Source organism: Pristiophorus japonicus, chromosome 15, assembly GCF_044704955.1.
Source record: "Pristiophorus japonicus isolate sPriJap1 chromosome 15, sPriJap1.hap1, whole genome shotgun sequence".
NCBI lineage: Eukaryota > Metazoa > Chordata > Chondrichthyes > Pristiophoridae > Pristiophorus > Pristiophorus japonicus.
In genome coordinates, this window is record NC_091991.1 from 115,018,698 (window position 1) to 115,043,776 (window position 25,079).

Here is a 25,079-nt window from a genome sequence, read left to right on the forward strand (position 1 = left end):
CTCCTCAACTATTTCAGTAATTTCCTACCTGGGTTAAGCACCTTGCTAGAACCTCTACATGTGCTACTGGGTATGGGGGAAATCACGAGGCTGCTTTTGAGAAAGCCAGAAATCTGTTATGTTCCAACAAACTGCTTGTTCTGTATAACCCATGTAAACGATTAGTGCTAGCTTGCGATGCGTCATCATACGGGGTCAGGTGTGTGTTACAACAGGCTAATGAATCTGGAACATTGCAACCGGTCGCCTATGTGTCCAGGAGTTTGTCCAAGGCCGAAAGGGCCTACAGCATGATTGAAAAAGCAGCTCTGGCTTGCGTTTACGGGGTGAAAAAAATGCACCAGTATCTGTTTGGTCTCAAGTTTGAGCTACAAACTGACCATAAGCCGCTCATATCGCTATTCTCAGAAATCAAAGGGATTAACACCAATGCCTCTGCCCGCATCCAAAGATGGGTGGCTCACGCTGTCTGCATACAACTATGTAATCCGCTACAGACCAGGCACAGAGCACTGCACTGATGATCTGTCGGCTACCATTGCCCACCATCGGGGTGGAAATGGCACAGCCTGCAGATTTGCTCTTGGTGACGGATGCATTCAAAAATGAAAAGTCACCCGTTACGGCCTGCCAGATCAGGACCTGGACTAGCCAGGATCCTTTACTGTCCCTGGTAAAAAAAACTGTGTCCTCCTTGGGAGCTGGTCCAGCATCCCAACGGAGATGCATGAAGAGATCAAGCCATTCTAGTGGCGCAAAGACGAAATGTCCATGCAGGCTTTTGTGGGTAATCGCGTGGTTTTGCCTAAGAAAGGCAGGAAAACATTCATACGCGACCTACACAGCATCCACTCAGGCATAGTAATAATGAAAGCTATAGCCAGATCCCATATATGGTGGCACGGCATCGATTCAGACTTGGAGTCATGCGTGCGCCAATGCAACACTTGCTCTCAACTGAGCAATGCACCCAGAGAGGCACCGCTAAGTTTGTGGTCATGGCCCTCCAAACCGTGGTCTAGGATCCATGTTGACTTTGCAGGCTCATTCCTAGGCAAAATGTTCTTGGTTGTTGTGGATGCTTATTCAAAATGGATTGAATGTGTAATAATGTCTGTAAGCAGGTCCACTGCCACCATCGAAAGCCTACGAGTCATGTTTGCCACACACGGCCTGCCCGATGTCCTTGTCAGCGACAATAGGCCGTGTTTCACCAGTGCTGAATTCAAGGAATTCATGACCCGCAATGGGATCAAGCACGTCGCATCTGCCCCGTTCAAGCTCGCATCCAACGGCCAGGCAGAACGGGCAGTCCAAACCATCAAGCAAAGCTTGAAACATGTGTCGCAAGGTTCCCTGCATACCCGCCTGTATCGAGTCTTGCTCAGCTACCGCACCAGACCCCACTCGCTCACCGGGGTTCCCCCAGCCGAGCTGCTCATGAAAAGGGTGCGCAAAACAAGGCTCTCTATTGTCCACCCTGATCTCCATGATCACGTCGAGGGCAGGCGGCATCAACAAAGCATGTACCATGATCGCGCGAACTTGTCACGCGATACTGAAGTCAATGACCCTGTATTTGTACTCAACTATGGACATGGTCCCAAATGGCTAGCTGGCACAGTCATTGCCAAAGAAGGGAGGAGGGTGTTTCAGGTCAAATTGGCCAATGGACTAACGTGCAGAAAGCATTTGGACCAAACCAAATTGCAATTCACAACCATGAGCAATCCGAAGAGGATACCACCAACCTCGACCCTCCAACACACACACAATTGGCAACCAACATCACGGTTGACCACGAAGCTGAACTCACCATCCCCAGCAGCCTGGCAAGGCCGGCTGCCCAGCAGCCCAGCGAAGAACCAACCAACTCACCCACACCTGCATTTGTACCGAGATGCTCGACAAGGGAGCGAAAAGCCCCAGATCGTCTCACCCTGTAAATGTGTACTATTGACTTTGGGAGGGAGTGGTGTTATGTATGTAACCCTTGGCAACCTGTATCATACCACCACCAGAGGGCCTACCTGTTGGAGTCCCAAGGGATCCCAGCATCCCTTGGGAGCACTCTTTATAAGCAGGCCTTTCATGCTGTACCAACACTCTGGAGTTTAATTAAAGGAGCTAAGGTCACACTTACTCATTGCATGCAGTACTCAGTTATTTCACTTTATTATGAGCATAACAAGGGGTATGGCCTAGCATCCTCCGCAATCCCACCATAGACCCGGAGGAACGCTACAATGAGAGCCATGCCGCCACCCGCAACATCAGAGAACAGACAATAGGGCTGCTAAAGCAGCGATTCCGATGTCTGGACCGCTCTGGAGGCCACCTTCAATACTCCCCTCAACAAGTCTCACTATTCATTGTGGTGCGCTGCATGCTGTACAACTTGGTCTTCATGAGGACCCAGGCCTTGCCAGTGGGGATCGCAGAAGGAGGTGGAAGAGGAACAGGAGCCTGTTGATACCTTGAATGTCGAGCAAGACGAGGACCAGCAGCAGCCATGGAGGAGGCTGCGTGCAAATGTTGGCGGTGGCAGGGCTATTTGGCGGCAGCTCATAAGGGATCGGTTTGCTTAAAGGGAGGGTGCTGAGGGATGCAGCTAATAATGACCACGCATTGTGCCACATCTCTGTCACAAGTCCACAGTCATATACCAAAGGTTAATTAAAGTAAGAGTTTATTTAACAGACACCGCTGGACCAACCCCAAAATCCCACACCCTGAAATGAAACAAAATGGAGTGCCCGCCCCTTCAAATAAAACAAACAAACATGAGAGTTGATTAATTTTTTGTACACCTCCCATGGGGAGATATTTGTTCAGTGGGTCTTATGCTGTCATTTCCCACCCATCTGCCTCACCCCCTCTCCCACATCTACTAATCCTTGTCAAGGTGGCCTCAGTGCCTGCAGCAAGGTTGTTTGAGGGCTACTGTGTAAGTCAATCAGGACAGACAGCCTACGTGGGCGAGCTGTGGCCATGGAAGGCCCGGCTGCTGACTGCACCGCCTCATGATGGGCGGCAGCAGTAGTGTGAGATGGCTGGGGCGCAGGCCGTGGTGGGTGCAGAAACAGACTAGCAGTGGCGGGAGCCGGAATGCTGTCATCGTAAGGAAGGACAGCAACTTCCATTTCCTGCGGCACGCTGTCAGTCCTCCGGGGCGGTGTCGGAGCATCAGGAGCAATATGTGCTCCCACAGATTGCTGACCTGCTGCAGCACCATCTGTTCCCCGTCCGACTATAGGGATGACCGAGAGGATAGCAGCAGACACTGCATGGCAGAACTCTGAGACTGCATAAACCCAGGGAGCGCTTGAAATGCTGCAGTCTGAGATTGCATGCCAGCAACCAGTGCATGACATCATGAAGACCTTGCGTGGCTTTGGCCTGTGATGTCATGGCTACTGCCATGTCAACCATGGCATGCGCTATTACCTCTGGGACCCCACTGTCGCCCGTTGAGACCGCTTCCCAGTTTAGAGGGGCAAGGATGATCTCGGGGAATGCTAAGAGGCATGGGTAATGCTGGAGTTAGCCTCTGCCACACTCAGCAACTGCATCCATGCTCTGTGGCACACTCCCCAATGCACCCATAATCTCTGCATCTGTGACAACTCCCTGGACATAGCCTCCAAATCCAGGTCCTCATCTGCTTGATTCTGAGCAGGACTCCTGAGCCAACTTACCCTCTGGAGAGCTGGCCCCCTGAGCTTCATCTCATGCAACGCGTTACTGCGGGCCACTGGGGCTAGGAGCATCTGGGTCTGGAAACCCCGCCATCGAGCCCTCCTCCACCGAGCTGCTTGCCCCACTTGCGAGCACTGAGGACGGGTTCGGTTTGTGGCCACACACGCCTTCCTCATCCTCCCTCTCGTGTGATGACGGCAACTGACGGGCAGACTGCAGCTCACCTGGCTCATCATCTGTCAGCACAAAGCAACACAAGTGTGGATAGCAGTTGGGGAGGAGGCAGGGAGGCAAGAAAGAACGGGCATCATTATTGTGGAGCTACATGTTGTAAGGCATGTGGGCTCAAGGTTCAGGGCTGTCACAGAAAATGGACATCTCATTCACAAACCGTCACTGTCATGCGAGTGCTCTGCCTCGCCCGCTGCCTCCGCCCCGACTGGTAGGCCCATGAGGACGGACACTCGCTCCTCGATGGCGGTAAGGTTCCTGGGGCACTGGCTCCTGTCCACTCCTGCTCTCGCCTGTTGTGGGCGAGTTTGCCCTGCAGTGACCAAAACAAGAAGTTGTCAGTGGGTCTGTAGCTACTCGTGTGCCAAATGTGTCTGCAGTAAGTGATTCACTACTAATGTCGCGAGGTGTGAATCTTTGCATCTCAGCCTGCGTGGCAGTGTACAGTGAATGTGTCAATGGGGGGATTTGGGGACAAAGAGCAACGAGTAAGTATGAGACTGAAGGCCTGTCACCGCATATGAAGATTTAAAAGATGTTGGTGGGTGTCCTCCGGCTGAATTTGGAGCTAGAAGGGGAGAGACGCTTAGATGGGCGGGGCATGTCTGGTGAGGCGATAGAGAGCGTTTGGGGTGTCTCCAGCAACGAGGAATATAGCCTGGTACACATAGAGAAGGGATGGGCAGTGTAAAGCCTTTACATTGTGTAAGACAGTGAGGCTCACATGAACACATTGCAAGGTTAATGTAAAAGGTACTCGTCCTGACGACCCTAGTGAGGTCGTTGTATTTCATGCGACATTGAGTCGCTGTCCTGACCACTGTGTCGCGGGCAGAGACTTGCTGGGCCACCTCCCTCCATAACCTCCTGAACACTCGTGGGGATTACCTTCGTCCCCCTCCAGGATGCAGGGCATTGTTGCGCCTCTCCACAGCCTCCAACAAGCCCTCAAGCACCATAGCTGAGAAGCGGTGCACTCTCTGCCTTCTTCCCTGTTCCTCCATTTTCCTGCTCTAAGGTCAGTGAGGAGGTGGAGCTGCGCATGCGCATACTAAACGTGCGACTTTAAGAATCTGCTTTTCCCGGTATCGCATTCGGGAGATCGGCGCATGCGCAATGGGTGTGTTAAAATTAGCGTTGGCATTTTCGTTAGCACCCCCAGGTCAAGTGTATAATGGCTGATTTTGTGTCACCTTCAGCTCTTCGCCCAATTCTGACCAATTTCTCGGCGGGAGGTGCAAACTTTCTCAAGACGCTAAAATTACCGCTCCACCTGGGTTACTGCCACAACTGAATTTCTCCCCCCATCCTGTTTAAAATGAACAATAAGATATAAATTACACCCTATACTGTAGCAGTGTTTGGGAGTTTTACTGAAGACTGTGACAGACCATTTTAGAAAAACATAAGAGCAAGAATGAGAAAGTCTGTGCTTAACCCTAAATACTGCAGATTTGATCTCTTCAGATGTTTTGAGCTGAGATTGTCCACATGATCTTCCTACATTTGCCATATAAAGACATCTCCTCTGACTTGACATGCTCATTCTTTTCCCCATTATCTGTGGTGCACTCTTTCCTACTCTCTAGAAAGACCATTCGGGCTATCAATGCCCATTTCATTAATCACATCAGTTCTTTATTTAATACCTGCCATTTCTCCATTAGGAACATAGGCCCATTCTACCTATGTGAAGTCATTTAACTTATAGGGAGTATTCTCTGAACTTATACTCTCATCAAGTCAGTAGGCTATAGCACTGTTTTCCCAACTAATAAGGCAAAATTAGAAGATATGAAAAACATTTAAAGGTTTCCAATGCATAGTTTATATGATTGGTATTTTACTGCCTGTCATTGAAGCACAATTTTGTTCATTGCCCAGGTCAAGATCGAACCCTCAGAGCAGGTAGACCCTCGGAGACACGGTGGAGGAGAAGTAAGATTTTTTTTCTTTATCACAAGATCTTGCTAGATTTTTCAACCTGGGCTTGCCCTTTTGGAGAGTTCTATCTCAAAGCTGGAGGTCTCTTTTTAGGAGCTTTAAGAAGTTATCTGTGTAGACCTTTGTACAGTTCTTCACCATGATTGTGGAATAAGTGGGAGTGTTGTAACAACATGGGTTAACAGCTCTCTGTCAAGACTAATGATGTCTAGACTAAAGCAGCTGTCTGTACTGGGTCTACTATATTGTTCAGGCAGCTTTAATGATTTCCCTGATATGGAAATATTATTCGGAACCAGTTACTGTGCTCCCGCACAAATGGATTGCGCCTTTGGAGCGGATGGTAGCTTTCCCAACTGGAGTCGCAGGTGCAGTATGATTAGGAATTGTTTCATTTAACAAGGGTGATTTAAAACATTAGATTTCTGGTGAGCAAGAGCCAAGTCCAAGGCACCATGGGTGGCTCTACTGCACAGCGAGGAGGGACAAAGAATAAAAGAGCTATAGTGGTAGGGGATTCAATAGTTAGAGGAATAGCGAGGCGTTTCTGCAGCTGTAGACATAACCCCAGGATGGTATCGTGCCTCCCTGGTGCCAGAGTCAAGGATATCACTTGAGCGGACGCAGCATTCTGGGGGGCGGGGGGGCGGGGGGGGGAAAGAGGGTGAACAGTTAGTCATAGTCCATATCGGGACCAATAACATAGGTAGAAACAGGGATGAGGTCCTGCAGGCAGAATTTAGGGAGCTAGGAGAAAAATTAAAGGGTAGAACCTCAAAGGTAGTAATTTCCGGGTCACTACCGATGCCACGTGCTAATGAGTACAAGAATAGAAGGATAGAGAAGATGAACACGTAGCTGGAGAGTTGCTGCAGGAGAGAGGGCTTTAAATTGCTGAGGCATTTGGACCGCTTCTGGGGGAGATGGGACTTGTACAAACTGGATGGGTTGCACCTCAACAGCACCTGGATCAATATACTCACGGGGAATTTTGCTAGTTCTGTTGGGGAGAGTTTAAACGAGCTTGCCAGGGCATTGGGAACCGGAGAACAAATTCAACGGGGAAGGAAGTAAAGCTGAAATTGGAAAGCAAGAATGTAGAAAGTGAATTTGTAAGACTGAGGAACAACAGTTAGTAAGTAGTAATCAAGGAGGTCTTCCTATGCTAGATGGTAAATACTTCAATACAAGGAGTATAGCAAATAAGGCAGATGAGCTGAGAGCACAGGTAGACAGAGACATGGCGAAAGAGGAGCAGGTTTGGCAGCTCAATATTCCTGGTTACAGGATTTTTAGACCGGGCACAGGGGAGTAAAATGGGGGATTAAAGATACCATTACAGCTGTGAGGAGGAATAATATGGTAGAGGGATCATCAAATGAGGCCATATGGGTCAAACTGAAAAATAAAAAAAGTGGCGATCACACTGCTGGGCTTGTATTATAGACCCCCAAACAGTGGGAGGGAGATAAAAGAGCAAATATGTAGGCAAGTTTCTGTGCAGTCCAAAAACCATAGGATAGTAATAGGGGATTTTAACTATCTAATATTGGGACAGATATAGTGTGAAGGGTATATATGCAGAGCAGGTCTCCAGTCGTCCTGGTTAATCCTGAACCAAGACCTAGCTCTGTCAAGCCCATGTGGTGGCTGATGTGTAACAGTCACACATTAAAAAAATCCACGCACAGACATCTTTTACTCCCTCAATTGGAGTTCAAGACTGGAACATCGGTTCCTTCACTGGAACATCTGTGAACTCATGTGGAATCAAGTCATCCTCGTTCGAGGGACCGCCTATGATGTTGATGACTATGCCAGCTTGGACCCACCCATGCTTCCCCTGAAGTTGACGGCAGGTCTTTCAGTTCTTTCACCAGGCTGCAATCCAGAAGTGTTTGCTTTCACATACATTTGGCAAGAATTTTGCAGCTTCAGAACTCGAGGTCCTGTTTTTGATGAGGACACCTCACGTGTCTGTCAAAGAACCCCCTCTCCTGTTGATGAAAGATTTCCCTGGACTGTTTGATTCACGTTAAATACTAAAGTAATAAAATGACGGCGATACGGAGATTAAAATGAAACAGAAGGATGCTTATGACAAATGCCAGGTTCATAATCCAGTAGACAACCAAGCTGAGTACAGAGGAGAACTAAAAAATGAAGTAAAAGGGGCAGAGAATATGGGAATAGATTCGCGGGTACATAAAAAGGAACCCAAAATTCTTTTAGAAACACAATAAATCGTAAAAGGGTGGGCCGATTATGGATCAAAAAGGAGATCTCGTGGAGGCAGAGGGCATGGCTGAGGTACTAAATGAGTACCTGTATCTGTCTTCACTAGAGAAAAGGATGCTGTTAATGACACAGTAAAGGAGGAGGTAGTAGAGATATTGGATAGTATAAAAATAAAAAGGAAGTACTTAAAAGGTTGACAGTACTCAGAGTAGAAAAGACACACGATGCGAATGGGATTCATCCCAGGTTGTTGAGGTAAGTAAGGGTGGAAATTGCAGAGGCACTGGTCAAAGTCTTGGCACGAAACTCAGAACTGTAGGAAACAATGAGGAGGATCGTAATAGACTTCAGGAGGACATTGACAGATTGGTGAAATGGGCAGATACATGGCAGCTGAAATTTATTGCAGAGAAGTGTGAAGTGATATGTTTTGAATGGTACACTTTTAAAGGGGGCGCAGGAACAGAGACCGGGTGTGTATATACACAAATCTTTGATGGTGGCAGGACAAGTAGAGAAGGCTGTTTAAAAAAACTGTGGGAGCCCTGGCTTTATAAATAGAGGCATAGGCCCCGATTTTAACTCCAGGTGGATTCCTCGCACAGGCCCGAGTTAAAATTATGTCACCGGCCACGACATGCATATGTAAAGAAGGCCCCTGTTGGCTACAGGTGCAGGTCCTTGCTTCCTGCTCAGGAGAGAAGGTTAAAATTGCAGATGTTGTGATCATGGCAGCTTTCCGTTAGGTAAGAGCGAGGGAGGCGATTCCAATTGCCCACCCGCCAGGTTTCTGTGAGGGAATAGGGTTAAAATTACCCGCATAGAGTATAAAGCAAGGAGGTTATGCTACACCTTTATAAAACACATGGTTAGACCCCAGCTGGAGTATTGTGGCCAATTCTGGGCACCACATATTTGGGAGGATGTCAAGGGCTTACAGAGGGTGCAGGAAATTTACCAGAATAGTACCTGGGATGAGGGACTTCAGTTACGTGGAGAAGCTGTGGTTCTTCTCTAAGTAGGGAAGGTTAAGGGGAGATTTGATAAAGGTGTTCAAAATCATGAATGGATTTGATAGAATAAATGAGGAGAAACAGTTTCCGGTAGCAGAAGGGTCAATATCCAGAGGACACAGATTTAAAGTAATTGGCAAAAGAACCAGATGTGACATGAGGATTTGTTTTTTTACACAGCAAGTGATTTGGAATGTGCTGCCTGAAAGGGCGGTGGAAGCAGATTCAATAGCAACTTTCAAAAGGAAATTGGATAAATACTTGAAGGTGAAAAATTTACAGGGCTATGGGGAAAGAGCAAGGGAGTGGGATTAATCGGACAGCTCTTCCCAAGAGCCGGCACAGGCACGATGGGCCGAATGGCCTCCTTCTGTGCCGTATAATTTTGTAATTCTCCTGCTTAGATCTAATTATCAGTAACAGAATAGATCAGGTTGATCAGTTAAATGTGGGTTAGCATTTCAGGAGTAGTGACCATAATATGATAAGGTTTACGTTTTACATAGCACATAAACCATACTCTGCTTGATCGTTTGAACAGTACGCTCTGCTTGACCATTAGAAGCAGGTTTGAATGGAGCTGACCTTACATGTATAATACCATTGAGTTTCATGAACTCCTGAAACTCAAGACTTGTGAAGCAAGATCTGTTGTCGCTCATAACAGTGTCAGGCAAACCATGAGTAGCAAACATGACACGAAGGCTCTCAATAGTAGCTATATTGAGTTTGGTGGACTTTAATGTAATTAATGATGAAGTGGTACATTTTGGTTACAAACATTAAAAAATATATAGTTTGAATTATGTGTCCATCTTTGGGTCAGGGAGGTGTTTGTATGTTCTGGATTGAAGTTAAAACTTTTGAAAGTGTCAAGGTCTGCTTGAGAGATGGATACTAACATCTCTGGATCGATAAAGAATTAAATAACTATCACTGAAACTGTTTGTTTCTGTTGATAATAACCCTTCAACTAGGCTGGTGTTTAATATTTTGATATTTGGTCTCCAGTCGCCTTGGTTAACCCTTACCACTGGATCAAGACCTAGCTCTGTCAAGCCTGTGTGGTGGCTGGTGTGCAACGGCCATCCCACGTTAAAAAAATCCATGCACAGGCATCTTCCACCCTTCAACATGTAGTTCGGGATGTAGAATGTCAGGTCCCTCATTGAAACACCTGTGAACTCATCCCTTTTTGGTGTGGGAGTGGATCATCTTCGATACAAGGGACTGCCTAATACTATACTCAGACTCTTGAATATCCAAGTTCAAATACATCTGCAAGGGTCACTTAAACCTGGTCATTGAGTTTCATTTCTCTTGGCCAAGTAACCCTATTACAGACCTTCCCTTTTCTTTTCTCCTCTCCCCCTTTCAGTGCTCCTTAAGAATTTATTCATCTCAAACATTTGCTCGTTCTGACGAAGGGTCATCGACCTAAAATTTAACTTTGTTTCTCTCTCCACAGATGCTGCCTGACCTGTTGAGATTTCCAGCGTTTTTTGTTTTTATTTCAGATTCCAGCATCCGCAGTATTTCGCAGTAGGGAAAAAGTGCGTGAATTGTTATTTTGTGTAAAAGTAAAGAAGATGGACCTATTCAGTGAATCAAATAGCAATCTTGCATTACAAGCACAATCTTTGTTTTTGTAGGGGAGAGAAGTTCTGGAGCATCCACCTGCAACTAGTGCAACACAGAATATAATGGATCAGATTGGTGAGTCAGAATAAATACCGCATCGCTAGACCTTCCAGTGTGATTTAATATACCTATAATATATCATCTTTAAAAGCGCAAAGAACTCTAAATGTATTTTGTAAGTAATGTAACTTTCTTTGGTACATGAGCCTGGGTTGCATGGTAGACTAGATCACTAGAACATGTGCTTCCATCTGGGAGTTGGAAGAAAATCTAATGCCGATTTCACATTTATGTCTTACCAGAGCAAGCTGTCCAGGAGACACTCGATCACAACAGGGAGCGCTCGGAATTTATTCGAGTCAGGCGGGCACCACCTGCTCCAAGGCTTGAAACTCCACCTCGGTAAGGGACTGCCGCACACAAACGCTAGCCATTGGCTCACCTATCACCCGACAGTTTTGAGCGAATTGTAAATGGAGTTCTTTGTAATGGCAGAAGGCTCCACTACTGAGCAGTGGGCAAAACTTCTCAACAGTTGCAGGGACAATATCCTCTGCACACGATAGGGGCAATTCTATAACCTGGCTTTCCAAGCAGCGTGTCCAAATCACGGCTGTGCACCTGCAATTTTCCAAGGTCCGCTCCCAGTGTATGCCGCTTTGCAAGTGTCACTCCCTGAGAACCACTCCCTCCCATTGAGCGCCATACCCTGTTACTTTGTGGAATCATCCCTTGTGCATAATGAAATCATAAATTTATTTAATAGCAGCGTATGTGATTTCTTTGTAAGTAACGTACTGAGGCACTTTCGCACCTTCTGGAAGCAGATTTCGGGGGTAAATGTACTTTGAAGGTGTAAACTCAAACAAGCTTTGACTTTTTTATATATCTCCAAATCTGCCATTTGCTTGCTTTGTTGGAGACCCCTTCCTGAGTTATTTGGCTGTGGTCAACTCTGGAGTCTTCAGCGAGCTGTGACTGTGAGGGTAAGCTGTTTCTTTCAATATAGCCAGCAGGATGGAGAGTGTTTTGTTTTCATTGCTTGTCTTTTTGTCTTGTACCCGGGAAAATTTCTATCTCTAATATAAAATATGTTGTGCATGACATGTTCAGTGCCCCAAATAAAGAGTTGAAGATTGAGGCAGAGGTAGGTTCTTGGTGTGGTTTTACATTCTGGGATTTTGTTCCTTTTGAAATGCTATAAATCAGTGTGTGTGTCCTATCTTTTACAGGGATGATGTGCTGCAACCCAGAAGCCTGCAATCCTCTGACTAGATTTGACTCCGTCTGGGGTAAGTTCCATTGCCAAACAGGCAGCCGGATGAAATGTATTCAGCTCAAACTTCGTTATTCATGACCTTGCAATTTATCTGGAGGGAGTTCACAGGTTTCCTCACAATAATCAGAAGAGGGCCTGGACTGGCTGAATTTGTGCTCAAACCCACAATTAATGCTCAGTTTAGCTTAATACAACCTTCCATTTCATCTTCTGTGTACCATTGGAACTGCCATCTCAACTCCCGTGAAGCATGACATTTGGCTAGATACAAGTACAGGGGTTTGACAAATGTTTGTTTTTATCTGCATCCGTGCTGTCTGTGGAACTCTGTGCCTTATATACAGCAGTTTAAATACAGAGTTCATCATCCACACTACATTTGCACCCTGGTTGCCAGCGTATGGATCTGCATGCTGTTATAGTGAGTGGAACATGTATTTATTGTTCCTAGGCACACTTTGGTCAGAGCACAAGACTTTGGCACGGTAAACAATGGTGCTTCAGTAGCACAGCTCCATGTGGAGCTATGTATCAGAGCTATTTTCCCACAGATTTACCACCAAATTGAATCTCAAATTCTCACCGAGCAGTTTTAAACATTTACATGAGAACATAGCAAAGTACAGGACCAGGAAAGACTACAGTTTAGCTGGCCAGTCCCAAAAATGTAATACCCCACAGATGCTTACTCCCTCAAATATAAAGGTGAGGTGAGTTGCCCATCTTTCCTGATGCTTGTCTGTCTCATTCTCTCCAGGAAATGCCACAGTCAAAGCACATGGGCAGGTGATGCTCCCACACTGCTTGGGATACCATGAATACCTCCCAACTTCTGATCTGCTAAACCATGAGAAATTAAGCCAGAACTCGGGGCAAAAACTCAACATATTGACATTTGATTTTATGTTTTTTGGGTGCTGGTGTGAGTACTTTTTCTGACATGGAGGTTTTGTGTGGGAAGTATAGTGCATTCCTCCTGATACCGACCACACTTGGTCTGTGAGATCATTGAAAGTTTCAGTATAGATACAGGCCATTAAGCCTTTTAAGTCTGCTACAGTTTTTCTTCACATGAGCTGCCCAGTCTAATCCCACTTTCCTGCTCACTTCTCATCTTTGATATTGTACTTTTTTAAGCAGCTGTCATTCCCTTGTAAAAAGGATTTATGGACTTGGCCTCTAATGATTATGGCAGAGAATTCCACATTCTAACCACTCTGTGCAAAGAATTTTAAAAATCTTTCTTGGTTATTTCTTGGGGCTGAGTCTAATTATATCACACCCCCATTGCTGTCTTAGTTAAAAAGAGTAAGGAAAGACTTGTCTTTTATGACCTCGGGGTGTACTTTTAGAAGTGTTGCCATGGTTGTAATGTGGGAAAAGTGCTGATTTGTGCACAGCATGGTTCCACAAATAGCAATCAGATGATGATCATATAATCTGTTTTAGTAACACTGGTTGAAAGAAATGTTGGCCAGGATACTGTGGAGAATTCCCGTGTCGTCTTCGGAAAGTGCAATGGGATCTTTTACATCCGCCTGAGACGACAAATGGGGCCTCGGTTTAACGACCCGGCTGAAAGATGTTACCTCTAATAATGCAGTACTGCACTGAGCTGTCAGGCTAGACTTTGAATTCAAATCTGTGGGGAGGGGGGATTTTTTGGTGGTGGGTAGGATGGGAAAAAAAATTTTTTGGAAAGCTGTCAACCCTCTGCTACGCGCCTTTCCCAGATGTCGTGTCTGTCAGCGCTGAACAGACCCGACACGCAGCAGCGAGGGAGGCAGTTCAGGTTATTATAACCTTGTTAACAGCCCATTAAGAAGTATTTTGAGCTGACGCATTTTACGAGGTCCACGCTGCTCGGGGATCGCGTCAGGTATGCAGGTCGGGAATTGTATGACAATAGAATCATCTCATTATTTGTCAACTGCCAATGTGCTATAAAAGCTCCCATCTCATAACAGTTCACTTTCCAAGCTGTTGCTTACTGCATTTGGAAGACAGATTGAGCTTTATACACGCTGCAAGTGTTTGGAGTAAACTCTCTGTTGTGTATGTATATACCCTGTACACTCCATGTACAGTTACATAAGACCACTTAATGTATCTTCACATTGTATACACGATGCCTGTACCACCAGAGGGTACAACTGGTGGAGACCGAGAGGTCACCTGCACACTGCAGGTAACCAAGTATAAAAGGGAGCTTACTTTACAAAGAAATGGCAGACCAATTGAACAAATAACCTTCCGGAAATACTAGGGGACCGAGGGTCTAGTGAGAAGGAGGAACTGAAGGAAATCCTTATTAGTCAGGAAATTGTGTTGGGGAAATTGATGGGATTGAAGGCCGATAAATCCCCAGGGCCTGATAATCTGCATCCCAGAGTACTTAAGAAAGTGGCCCTAGAAATAGTGAATGCATTGGTGATCATTTTCCAACAATCTATCAACTGGATCAGTTCCTATGGACTGGAGAGTAGTTAATGTAACACCACTTTTTAAAAAAGGAGGGAGAGAGAAAATGGGGAATTATAGACCAGTTAATCTGACATCAGTAGTGGGGAAAATGTTGCAATCAATTATTAAAGATGAAATAGCAGCGCATTTGGAAAGCAGTGACAGAATCGGTCCAAGTCAGCATGGATTTATGAAAGGGAAATCATCCTTGACAGATCTTCTAGAATTCTTTGAGGATGTAACTAGTAGAGTGGACAAGGGAAAACCAGTGGATGTGGTATATTTGGACTTTCAAAAGGCTTTTGACAAGGTCCCACACAAAAGATTGGTGTGCAAAATTAAAGCACGTAGTATTGGGGGTAATGTATTGACGTGGATAGAGAACTGGTTGGCAGAGAGGAAGCAGAGAGTTGGGATAAACTGGTCCTTTTCAGAATGGCAGGCAGTGACTAGTGGGGTGCCGCAGGGCTCAGTGCTGGGACCTCAGCTATTTACAATATACATTGATGACTTAGATGAAGATATTGAGCGTAATATCTCCAAGTTTGCAGATAACACTAAGCTGGGTGGCGGTGTGAGTTGTAAGGAGGATGCTAAGAAGCTGCAGGGTGACTTGGACAGGTTAGGTTAGTGGGCAAATGCATGGCAGATGCAGTATAATGTGGATAAATGTGAGGTTATCCACTTTGGTGGCAAAAACACGAAGGCAGAATATTATCTGAATGGCGGCAGATTAGGAAAAGGGGAGGTGCAACGAGACCTGGGTGTCATGGTACATCAGTCATTGAAAGTTGGCATGCAGGTACAGCAGGCGGTGAAGAAGATAAATGGCATGTTGGCCTTCATAGCTAGGGGATTTGAGTATAGGAGCAGGGAGGTCTTACTGCAGTTGTACAGGGCCTTGGTGAGGCCTCACCTGAAATATTGTGTACAGTTTTGGTCTCCTAATCTGAGAGAGTGCAACGAAGGTTCACCATACTGATTCCCGGGATGGCAGGACTGATATATGAGGCGAGACTGGATCGACTCGGCCTGTATTCACTGGAGTTGAGAAGGATGAGAGGGGATCTCATAGAAACATATAAAATTCTGACGGGACTGGACAGGTTAGTTGCAGGAAGAATGTTCCCGATGTTGGGGAAGTCCAGAACCAGGGGGGACAGTCTAAGGATAAGGGGTAAGCCATTTGGGACCGAGATGAGGAGAAACTCCTTCACTCAGAGTGGTTAACCTGTGGAATTCTCTACCGCAGAGAGTTGTTGATGCCAGTTCATTGGATATATTCAAGAGGGAGTTAGATATGGCCCTTACGGCTAAAGGGATCAAGAGGTATGGAGAGAAAGCAGGAAAGGGGTACTGAGATGAATGATCAGCCACGATCTTATTGAATGGTGGTGCAGGCTCGAAGGGCCGAACGGCCTACTCTTGCACCTATTTTCTATGTTTCTATGTTTACTGTACCCTTATTCAGGAGCTGCAATAAATGGACTAAGGTCACAACAGTCCAAGTGCAATACCTTACCTTGTGGAGTCATTACTAGAGTGCTTGCAGACAAAATAACTAGCAACGAGATTACAAATTTCCACGCGAAAAATGGCTAACTTTGGCAACTTTCAACAATTCCAACAATTCGCTGATGGGGAAGATTGGGATGCCTTTGTGGAAAGGCTAGAACACTACTTCATCACGAATGACCTGACTGGAGACACACCGACCTCGCTGACTGATAAGCACAGAGCTATCCTGCTCAGCAGTTGTGGACCCACCGTTTATGGCCTTGTCAGGGACTTGTTAGCCCCAGAGAAGATGACAACCAAAATGTACGTGGAGCTCGTAACAATGATACAGGAATAGCTCTCGCCTAAAGAGAGCATCCTCACAGCCGGACACTGGTTCTACACACCGCAGCCCGAAGGCCAAGAAATCGCAAAATATGCTGCAGACCTGAGATGATTGGCTGCACTGTGTGATTTTGGCGACCACCTCACCGAAGCACTGAGGGACATCTTTATTATTGGAATCGGCCACGAGGGCCTCTTCCACAGGCTGCTCTCTGCGGACACTACGGTCACCCTGCAGAAGGCAATCAACTCCAGCCACGCATTCATGGCCTCAGCCTGCGATTCCAAGAGGATGATGACTCACCCCCAGGACTCTAACCCGGCAAGTACCATGAACCGACTGTCACCTTTTAGAGGCAAGACTGCTACCCCGAGTCCCGCAACCTTGAATCTGCCACATGGGGCCAACCGGCCAGCCCCATGCTGGCGCTGTGGAGGAAATCACAGGGCCCACCAGTGACAAAGTATACAAGGACTATACTTGCAAAGGCTGTAACACTAAAGGCCATCTCCAGCGAATGTGTAAAAGAAATTTTACTCACCGAGTCGCTGAAGAGTTTGTCGATCTCCCAGGCTCCAGGGCTGATGAAGACGAAGAGAGAGTCCAGGAGGCAGCTCAGCCCCAGGAAGTGGTATACGGAGTGTTTACCTGCTCCACTGAGAGTTCTCTGTTGAAAATGGAAGTCGAAATCAACAGTGTCCCAGTCTCGATGGAGGTCGGTGATGCCAATCGCTGATGAACCAGGCGGCCTTCGAGAAACTCTGGGACAATCCCGCCGAACTACCTAAACTGCTCCCGATCCAGGTGAAGCTGCTCACTTACACAAATGACACCATCCCAGTCGTTGACAGAGTGGATGTCCAGGTGTCCCATGGAGGCACGATGCACAAGCTACCTTTGTGGATCGTTGCTGGTGATGGTCCAACGCTGCTCGGAAGAAGATGGTTAAAACAAATCCAATTCTGTTGGAGCTGGGAAAGCCTCCAGGCCCCGGCGATCGATGTCCTCTGCTGCCCCACATTTGGATCCATCACAGCACCTGAAAATCCAACCGTCCAACTCGGCTGCGTGGAGATAACACAGACCGCACAACCCAACAGCGAGATGATCCAACCCAAACAACCAGACTTCACCTTCTGGGCTCAAGTGGCAGGACTCCGAAGGAAGAAGATCGGCGCAGAAGGTAAATTCCCGGCTTCCATGGCAGAACCTGGGAAGAAAAGGATCACCGCAGCCTACCTTATGGAGAGAGAGAAGATGGCGCCCGCACCACGAGTTGAAGCGCCTGAAATCAAGATGGCCCCGACCAGACCACCAGGGGCAGCATTGAGGGAACAACATGTGATGCCAAGCAGCGAACCGGATTGGGGTAAAAATTGCACGGCCCTCTTAAAGGAGACCGGCAACCCAGCACAATTAAAGGGACAGTTCCACTCTTTGTACAGCGATGCCAGTGATACTAATGTAAAGGATGTAACTAACAAATGCAAGTATCTAATTGTACCTTTGAACAGCGATGCCGGTAGGATACATGGAACAGATGTAATTGACAAATGCCGGAATCTAAATGTAATATTGTACAGCGATGCTGATAGAATACAGGGAGAAGATGTAATTGACAAATGTGAATTTGTAAAGACAACTAACAATGTCGAGTTGGGTGATTGCGGTTGGAGCCAATGTATCATGAATGTAAATGATGAATAATGTGTGATGCCGGGTTTTACATGTACGCCGACAAAACCAAGGGCAACCTCGCGTGGGAAGCACCCAGGTCCAGCGGGCTACCCGATCATGTAGCCTACGCCTCCAGGACCAATGTGATGCCCCAGAGAGCATGGCCACACGCAGAGGGAGCATACCCAGTGCAGGGCCACCGATCAGCGGACGGCACAGGCACCACTACTGGCACCCTGCCCCAGATCTGCCCTACCTCTCTGGCCACCATGGCCAGTACCCGGAGCAAGAGGCTAGCACCCTCCAGCCCTCCCGACGGGATCTGGGATGACCAGGCTCCCCCCACCGCTGAAGGGCAGCAGGGAGACCCTGCAGCCCTCAAAGGAGGACAGGGAGGCCACACATATCTGTGGCTCTGCCCACCACAAGGCAATGGCAAAGGCCCTGAGACTCAGCCAGGGGAGCGATCCGAGCCCACCCAGCTGGCAGGGGATGCAGCGCCGCCATCAGACAACCTGGACACAGTCCGGTTACTCTGGAACTAGCGTCCTCACCCACCTGCACCTACACCCCAACGGCAAGACTGTAATACCATGTATGTACTTTACCTATAATATGTACTTGTTCCACTACTGCTAAACCCAAACAGTGATGTAACTAATCCTATTTTTTATTCTCTGTACTGTATGCAAATGCAGATGTTGAGCCACACACATGGTCTATGTATGGGGGGGAAATGGATGTATGGATCACACCCAGAACCCACTCAAACCCCACTGCAACCTCCAACCATCCACTGCTGACCATTTCCCAATGTCGTGGCAATAAGGACTTGGGGGTCTACAGGGAGAGAGCCATTCCCAAGCACAGACAAAGTGCAAGGGCTTTGGGCACTCAAGTGGAGGGCCAGAGCACACAGTGCAAAGGCCAGTGGCACAAGACTTAGGGGAGAGTGGTGATGTGTATGTCTATACTCTGTACACTCAATGTACAGTTACATACGACCACTGAATGTATCTTCACACTGTATACACTATGCCTGTACCACCAGAGGGTGCAACTGGTGGAGACCTCGAGGTCACCTGTACACTGCAGGTAACCAAGTATAAAAGGGAGCTCACCTTAGTGTACCCTCATTCAGGAACTGTAATAAATGGACTAGGGTCACAACAGTTCAAGTGCAATACCTTATCTCGTGGAGTCATTACTAGAGTGCTTACAGACACAATACTCTCTATCCAGTGTCACCTCATTGGAACAACCTCTCGCATCATTGACAGATCGCTTCTGTCATCTCAAGTTCATCTGCCATCTATTACATCAACATTGGTGCCCTTGAAACTATCTCACCTTGGTCCTCAGAATCCACCACAGACAACCCCAACACCAGCAGCAATCAACTGATGCTGAACAGGACACAGGGCATCAGCGCCTGACCACATTGCTGCCAAGGATGGCCTCACAATGGCCATATTTACTTCACGTGACGCTGTACACCCTGGCTGCCACATGATGCGCCAGGTTGGCACCACCCCACACCAACACCTTAAAGCATCCCTACAATGCCCAAGCCATTCTTTTCGCACTTATCACCATTGTGGGGCGTACCATTATGTCTCACCATTCACTGCAACTCACTAAGCCACTTCCAAAGGTGCACACAAATTATCCAAGAACGCAAAATGTTGAAAATAAAGGTTTCAATGTTTGACACCACATTAACAGAATCTTTACATGACATTGGATAAAATACCCAAGTGCCTACCATTGTGTGACATTAGTATGATTGGACTAGGGCGAGTGTGTGAGGGGTGGCTAGTGAGATGGGGAAGTGGTAATGTAACTAGATAGGGATGGGTGGAGGTGCACGGTAAGTTGGTGCGAGTAAGGATATGCAGGGTAGGGAAGGCAGAGTGAGGGGGATGTGATGACTGGCACAGGAAGTTGAGGTTGAGTGTGGCTTTGCAGTAACGTTTTATGATCATTGAAAGGTTTGCGCCACTGCAGCCTGGACTTCCTGACGACATCCCTACTTGTGTCCTAATGTGCAATGTGCAACCAGGCTGCGTTGGTCTCCTGGGAAGGTCTCTTCCGCCCATTAGAAGGGAAGAGAACCTCCCTGTGTATAAGCATATGGAGGGAGTCACTGGAGAGCCTGGGTGCAGCTTGGGCACCTCTGTGCAGTGCTTGCAGCACCTCAATACTGTAAAACACTGACAGCATAACTGTCAAAATCAATTTGCGCACAGTCCCTTTAAGGACTGATGACACGTCATCAAATGACATCATCAGACACGCTTCCTTCAGTTGGCCAGCAAACGCGCTGGGCGGGCTTAACAAGCCCAATCAGGGCAAAATCATTTTGGACACCGGGCTGGAGCCGGCAGCGAGGCTAAGACCCACTGAGGTAGGGAAAATCGCGGCCCTGGTGTGGGGCTTGGACCTGCGGACTTCTGACTCCGAGGCAAGCGAGCTACCAACAGAGCCACGGCTGACACAATTAGTTGTGGTTAACTGGTTCAGCAGAGACTGCAGATCAAACCTGTAAGCTTCTAGTCTCTATGGGTTAACGCTGCAGCAGGAAATGCCTTTACTCAGTGCGTCATTGGGGGGACTGTACGTGTGGCTGCTTATGATCAATATACAAATACTTGGATCTGACCATTGAATGGGTTGGAACTGAAAATGTGATTGTAAGGAGCTGTTCGGGTCTGTGAGCAGGTCACCCTGTCAGTATAACAGTGAGTGGTATATGGTGAAGGAGCTATTTGGTGCAATGAGACTAATCATCAGTCTGCTTTGTCTCTTTTTAGGTGACATGGTGGCTTTCGTGCGGTTGCTTATACTTCTTGAGTGAACTTCGACTTTCGAGGGTTCTGGACGGGCAGGAGTTGCTGTCTAACTTAGTTATCCCCGAACTTCATCGTTGCTGCTGGATTTGGGTCACCTTTCTATTTTAATTGATGATAATACAATTGAAAACAAGAACATGCATTTTTAAATTGTTTGCTAATACGTGTTTTATTTGATGCATCTTTGAACAGTCTTAATGTCCGGAAAGCTTGTGGTTTCACAACTCTTGTAGGTTGTCCCACAAGCCTCAGCCAGGATCTTCTGGCAGCTCTTGCTGTGGGATTTTGTTTAATTTCAAATTGAAAAGCGAAGTGTTGGAATTTATATTTATGGCTGTTACATAGATTAATCGAAATGGAGGAAATTAGTCCCAAATAGCAAGTATCAATGATTTGTGTCAAATGCATTGAAGGGTTATACTGGATACGTGCTTACAGAATCCATGGCTATGCTTTATTGGTGGGATATCACATAAATTGTTTGCATGCTCCCCAAATTAACTCTTGCAGGTGAGGCACCTCCTGTATCTGATTTCCTTTTCTATATTATCACCCAATATTTATGTGTGACATGCAGTGAAAAATTCCAATATTTTTTTGTAATCCACAGTGATTAGCATGATTTTTGACCCAAGTAGTGTGATTTTTTTTTTTTAATTTCAACTTTCTATCACAAGCCTTAAAAAGTTTGCTGTCTACCGACATCTTTGTTAAGCAGAGTAATATTATAATGTAGAAGCTTAAAGATGAGACTCAGTTGGACTGTAGGGTGATGCCATGCTGCAGTCCCCCTGACTCTCTGAGGTACTGCCCGCTCCCCTGACTAAATACCATAGTTAGTTCCAAAATGCTTCAGCTGATTCTGGTGCTCAAGTTCTACATCTTAAAATGTAACAAACAGATTTGATGACAGTGGCAAAGATTTTTGAAAACCTGTTTCCCATTGCTCTTTGTGCTGCCCCCCACAGCTGCCAGCTATCTTATTCCCCGCTTGTCACCCCAACTGCCCTGTGACTTTATTTCTCAGTGCTCGCTAACGGCAGACCTCATTCCTCTCCTTGCTCATTTTCTTTTTACACTGTTTCCCAATGACCTGGAACTGACTGGGAGTCAAGTGCTTAGTTGGCTCCGTGCTGGGTGAGTTTGCTTCACCGCTGACTGCGCTATGGGGAGGTGAGTGGTTCCAGAATATAATTTGTAGTGATGGGGAAATCTGCAATTCACCCTGCCACACTGGGTCAACACCAAACCAGACTGCTGTCTGTGGCATGTGCTCTGTCTATGTAACCGCTGTTGATCATGTCAGATCACGATCAGTAGAGAAACCCACACACTGGGGGCAGAGTGGGGGGGGCGATGGAGAATTGTGAGTTTGTGGAAGCGGCAGTGAGTATCACCGACTGATATATTAAACAATCGGCCACATGCCTCCCGTGACTTTCTGTTCAATATCGAGTACCCCACCCCACCCCCACCAGGTCCTGCGATCATCTTGACCAGATGCTGGGGTCGATGGTGGTGTTGGAGCAGCCAATAAAGCAAAAAAGGAGGAAAATAAATGCATCTTTTAAAAAAAAAACTCCCAAGCTGCTCTTTGTTTTTCTTTCACTCTACCTGCAGAAGTAAGTTGTGAATCACTGGATGATCTTCAGTTTCAGGATTGCTTATAACTGGCAGAATGATTCTCTCTACGTTGCAGAGTTAGTTTAAAGTAGAGTTTACGAAATCTGCCTACAACCTCCAGTTAGTGCAGTGGGTACATGCGGGTACAGTGTGGTACCGTGCCATACAGACCAGGAGGTACCAGCTTCCATCCTTGCTCTCTGCTGATTTGGCTGATCTCATTTCCTTGTCATTTCTTGCATGCATACTGTCGGAATGATGCAGGAAGTACTTTCAACGAGAAAGTTCAGGGAGAAGCTGTTTCCGCACCTTATGTGCTTTTAAAACACTTCCCCCGGAGCTTGTGAGCCTTCGCATAATCCGCCCGCTGAGTCTCCACTGGCCTCATTTGCATATGTCTGCGTAAGTCAGTGGTGAAATGGCTCCAAGGACTTGAGGTAGTTAAGGTTACGGAAGCCCCCTCTCATGCACTAACTATGGTGGGCATTCTATGTTATTTGATGGAGTTAATGAGGGTAGTAGTTGAGTATGTGCCAAGTGACATGGGAAAGCTAAAGCAAGAGATTGGGTATGTGGCTGTTAAAGTGGAGGACGAAGTTTTGGGGTTGTGCATACAATAATTGGTGTTGGAGGAGCTGTGTGGCTGCAATGAAACATGCTGAGTTTCCACCCCTAAATCAGAGAGCATTGTAAAGGGTTAGTTGTATGACAGCTGCTTTAAGAGGATAAACAGTGTGCTAGTGTCCGGAGTGTCAGGGGACATAGGAGGCCATTCTGCCCCCCCCCCCCCCCCCCCCGCCGAGTCTGCTCTGCATTCAATTAGATCATAGCTGATCTGCGACCTAACTCCATATACCTATATCCCTTAATACCTTTGGTTAACAGAAAGCTATTAAACTCCAATTTAAAATTAACAATTGATTTGGCATTTGCAGAAGAGAGTGCCAAACTTCTACCACCCTTTTTGTGTAAAAGTGTTTCCTAATTTCACTCCTGACTGGCTCTAATTTCTAGACTCTGTCCCCTAGTCCTAGAATTCCCATCCAGTGGAAATCGTTTCTATCTACCCTATTTGTTCCCCTTAGTATCTTGAAAACGTCATTCAGATCACCACTTAACCTTCTAAATTTATCCTTCTTAATACAACCCTAATTTGTGTAACCTCTTCTCGTAACTTAATCTTTGAAGTCAGAGTGTTACTCTGGTAAACCTACACTGCACTCCCTCCAAGAGCAATATATCCTTCCTAAGGTGTGATGCCTAGGTCTCCTAGTACACCAGGGGTGGTCTACTTGGGGTATAACTGCAGCATCATTTCTACCCCCTTGTATTCTAGTCCTCTAGATATAAAGGCCAGCATTCCATTAGCCTTTTTGATTATTTTCTGTACCTGTCGCGACACTTTAATGATCGATGTACTTGGATCCCCAAGTCTCTTTGACCGCCACTATTTTAGCCGTTCACTATTTAGAAAGTACGCTGTTGTATCCATTTTAGGTCCAAAGTGGATGACCTCACATTTGCCTATATTGAAATCCATTTGCCGCAGTTTTGCCCAATCACATAATCTGTCGATATTCCTCTGTAACGTTATGCTTCCATCTACACTGCGTACAATTCCACCTATCTTTGTGTCATTGGAAAATATGAATATATGACTTTCTATGCCATCATCTAAGTCATTTATAAATACTGTGAATAGTTGAGGCACCAACACCAATCCCTGCAGGACACCAGTAGTCACATCCTGCCAATTTGAGTACCTACCCAATATCTCTACTGCCTGCTTCCTGCTGCTCAACCGCTTTCCTAACCAGGTCAATAACTTACCCTCAATTTTGTTGGTTTCTACCTTAATTAACAGTCCCCGTATGTGGGACTTTAGCAAATACCTTCTGCCTCCATTTAAATAACATCCATAGACATTCCCCTGTCCGCTACTTTAGTCACCTCTTCAAAAAATTCTATCAGGTTTGTCAGGCTTGACCTACTTTTCCCAAATCCATTCTGGAAGAAAAGGGAGAGGTGTGCAGTGTTACCTTGCCTGCTCTGCTGAAGATGTGGTACTTTTTGCGACACTTGTCTGCAATCCAGGGAGGTTTTTTTTAATTCATTCACGGGATGTGGGCGTTGCTGACAAGGCCAGCATTTATTGACCATCCCTAATTGCCCCTGAGAAGGTGGTGTGAGCCACCTTCTTGAACCGCTGCAGTCCGTGTGGTGAGTGGGGGAGTTGACAGCTAACTGGTGTGCCACCTAACTTCCAGGTAGCACGAGTGATAATTCTGGCTGACTCGGTGGCACCCACACCCAGGAGTCAGTCCTGCCTTCAGTGCTCTCCAGGAAGACTCAAAAGGTCTGAATGAGTGAAGTTGTGCAAGCTGGCTTGGATAGCCATAGTTCTGTACAAGTGTAATGAATATTTTAAGACATGCATAAAGTTAGAGTGAAATGAAAGAGCCCAGGACTGTTGCTTTATTGAAAGTTCATGCACAGGATGTGGGCGTCTCTGGCAAAGCCGGCATTTATTGCCCCTTGAGAAGGTGGTGTGAGCCACCTTCTTGAACCGCTGCAGT

General features: G+C 46.6%; 1 protein-coding gene across 2 annotated transcripts in view; it reads left to right on the forward strand.

The window, feature by feature from the left end:
- LOC139280998 (uncharacterized) overlaps window positions 1-22,459 on the forward strand; it is a 70,860-nt gene extending 48,401 nt beyond the window's left edge. For both annotated transcript variants that reach the window (XM_070900850.1, XM_070900851.1), the window contains exons 4-8: window positions 5,815-5,868; window positions 10,778-10,841; window positions 11,069-11,168; window positions 11,999-12,058; window positions 20,842-22,459. In XM_070900850.1, the coding sequence (XP_070756951.1) occupies window positions 5,815-5,868; window positions 10,778-10,841; window positions 11,069-11,168; window positions 11,999-12,041 (261 nt within the window). In that variant the 3' untranslated portion in view covers window positions 12,042-12,058; window positions 20,842-22,459. The remainder of the gene's footprint in view (window positions 1-5,814; window positions 5,869-10,777; window positions 10,842-11,068; window positions 11,169-11,998; window positions 12,059-20,841) is intronic.
- The last annotated feature ends 2,620 nt before the right edge of the window (window positions 22,460-25,079 follow it).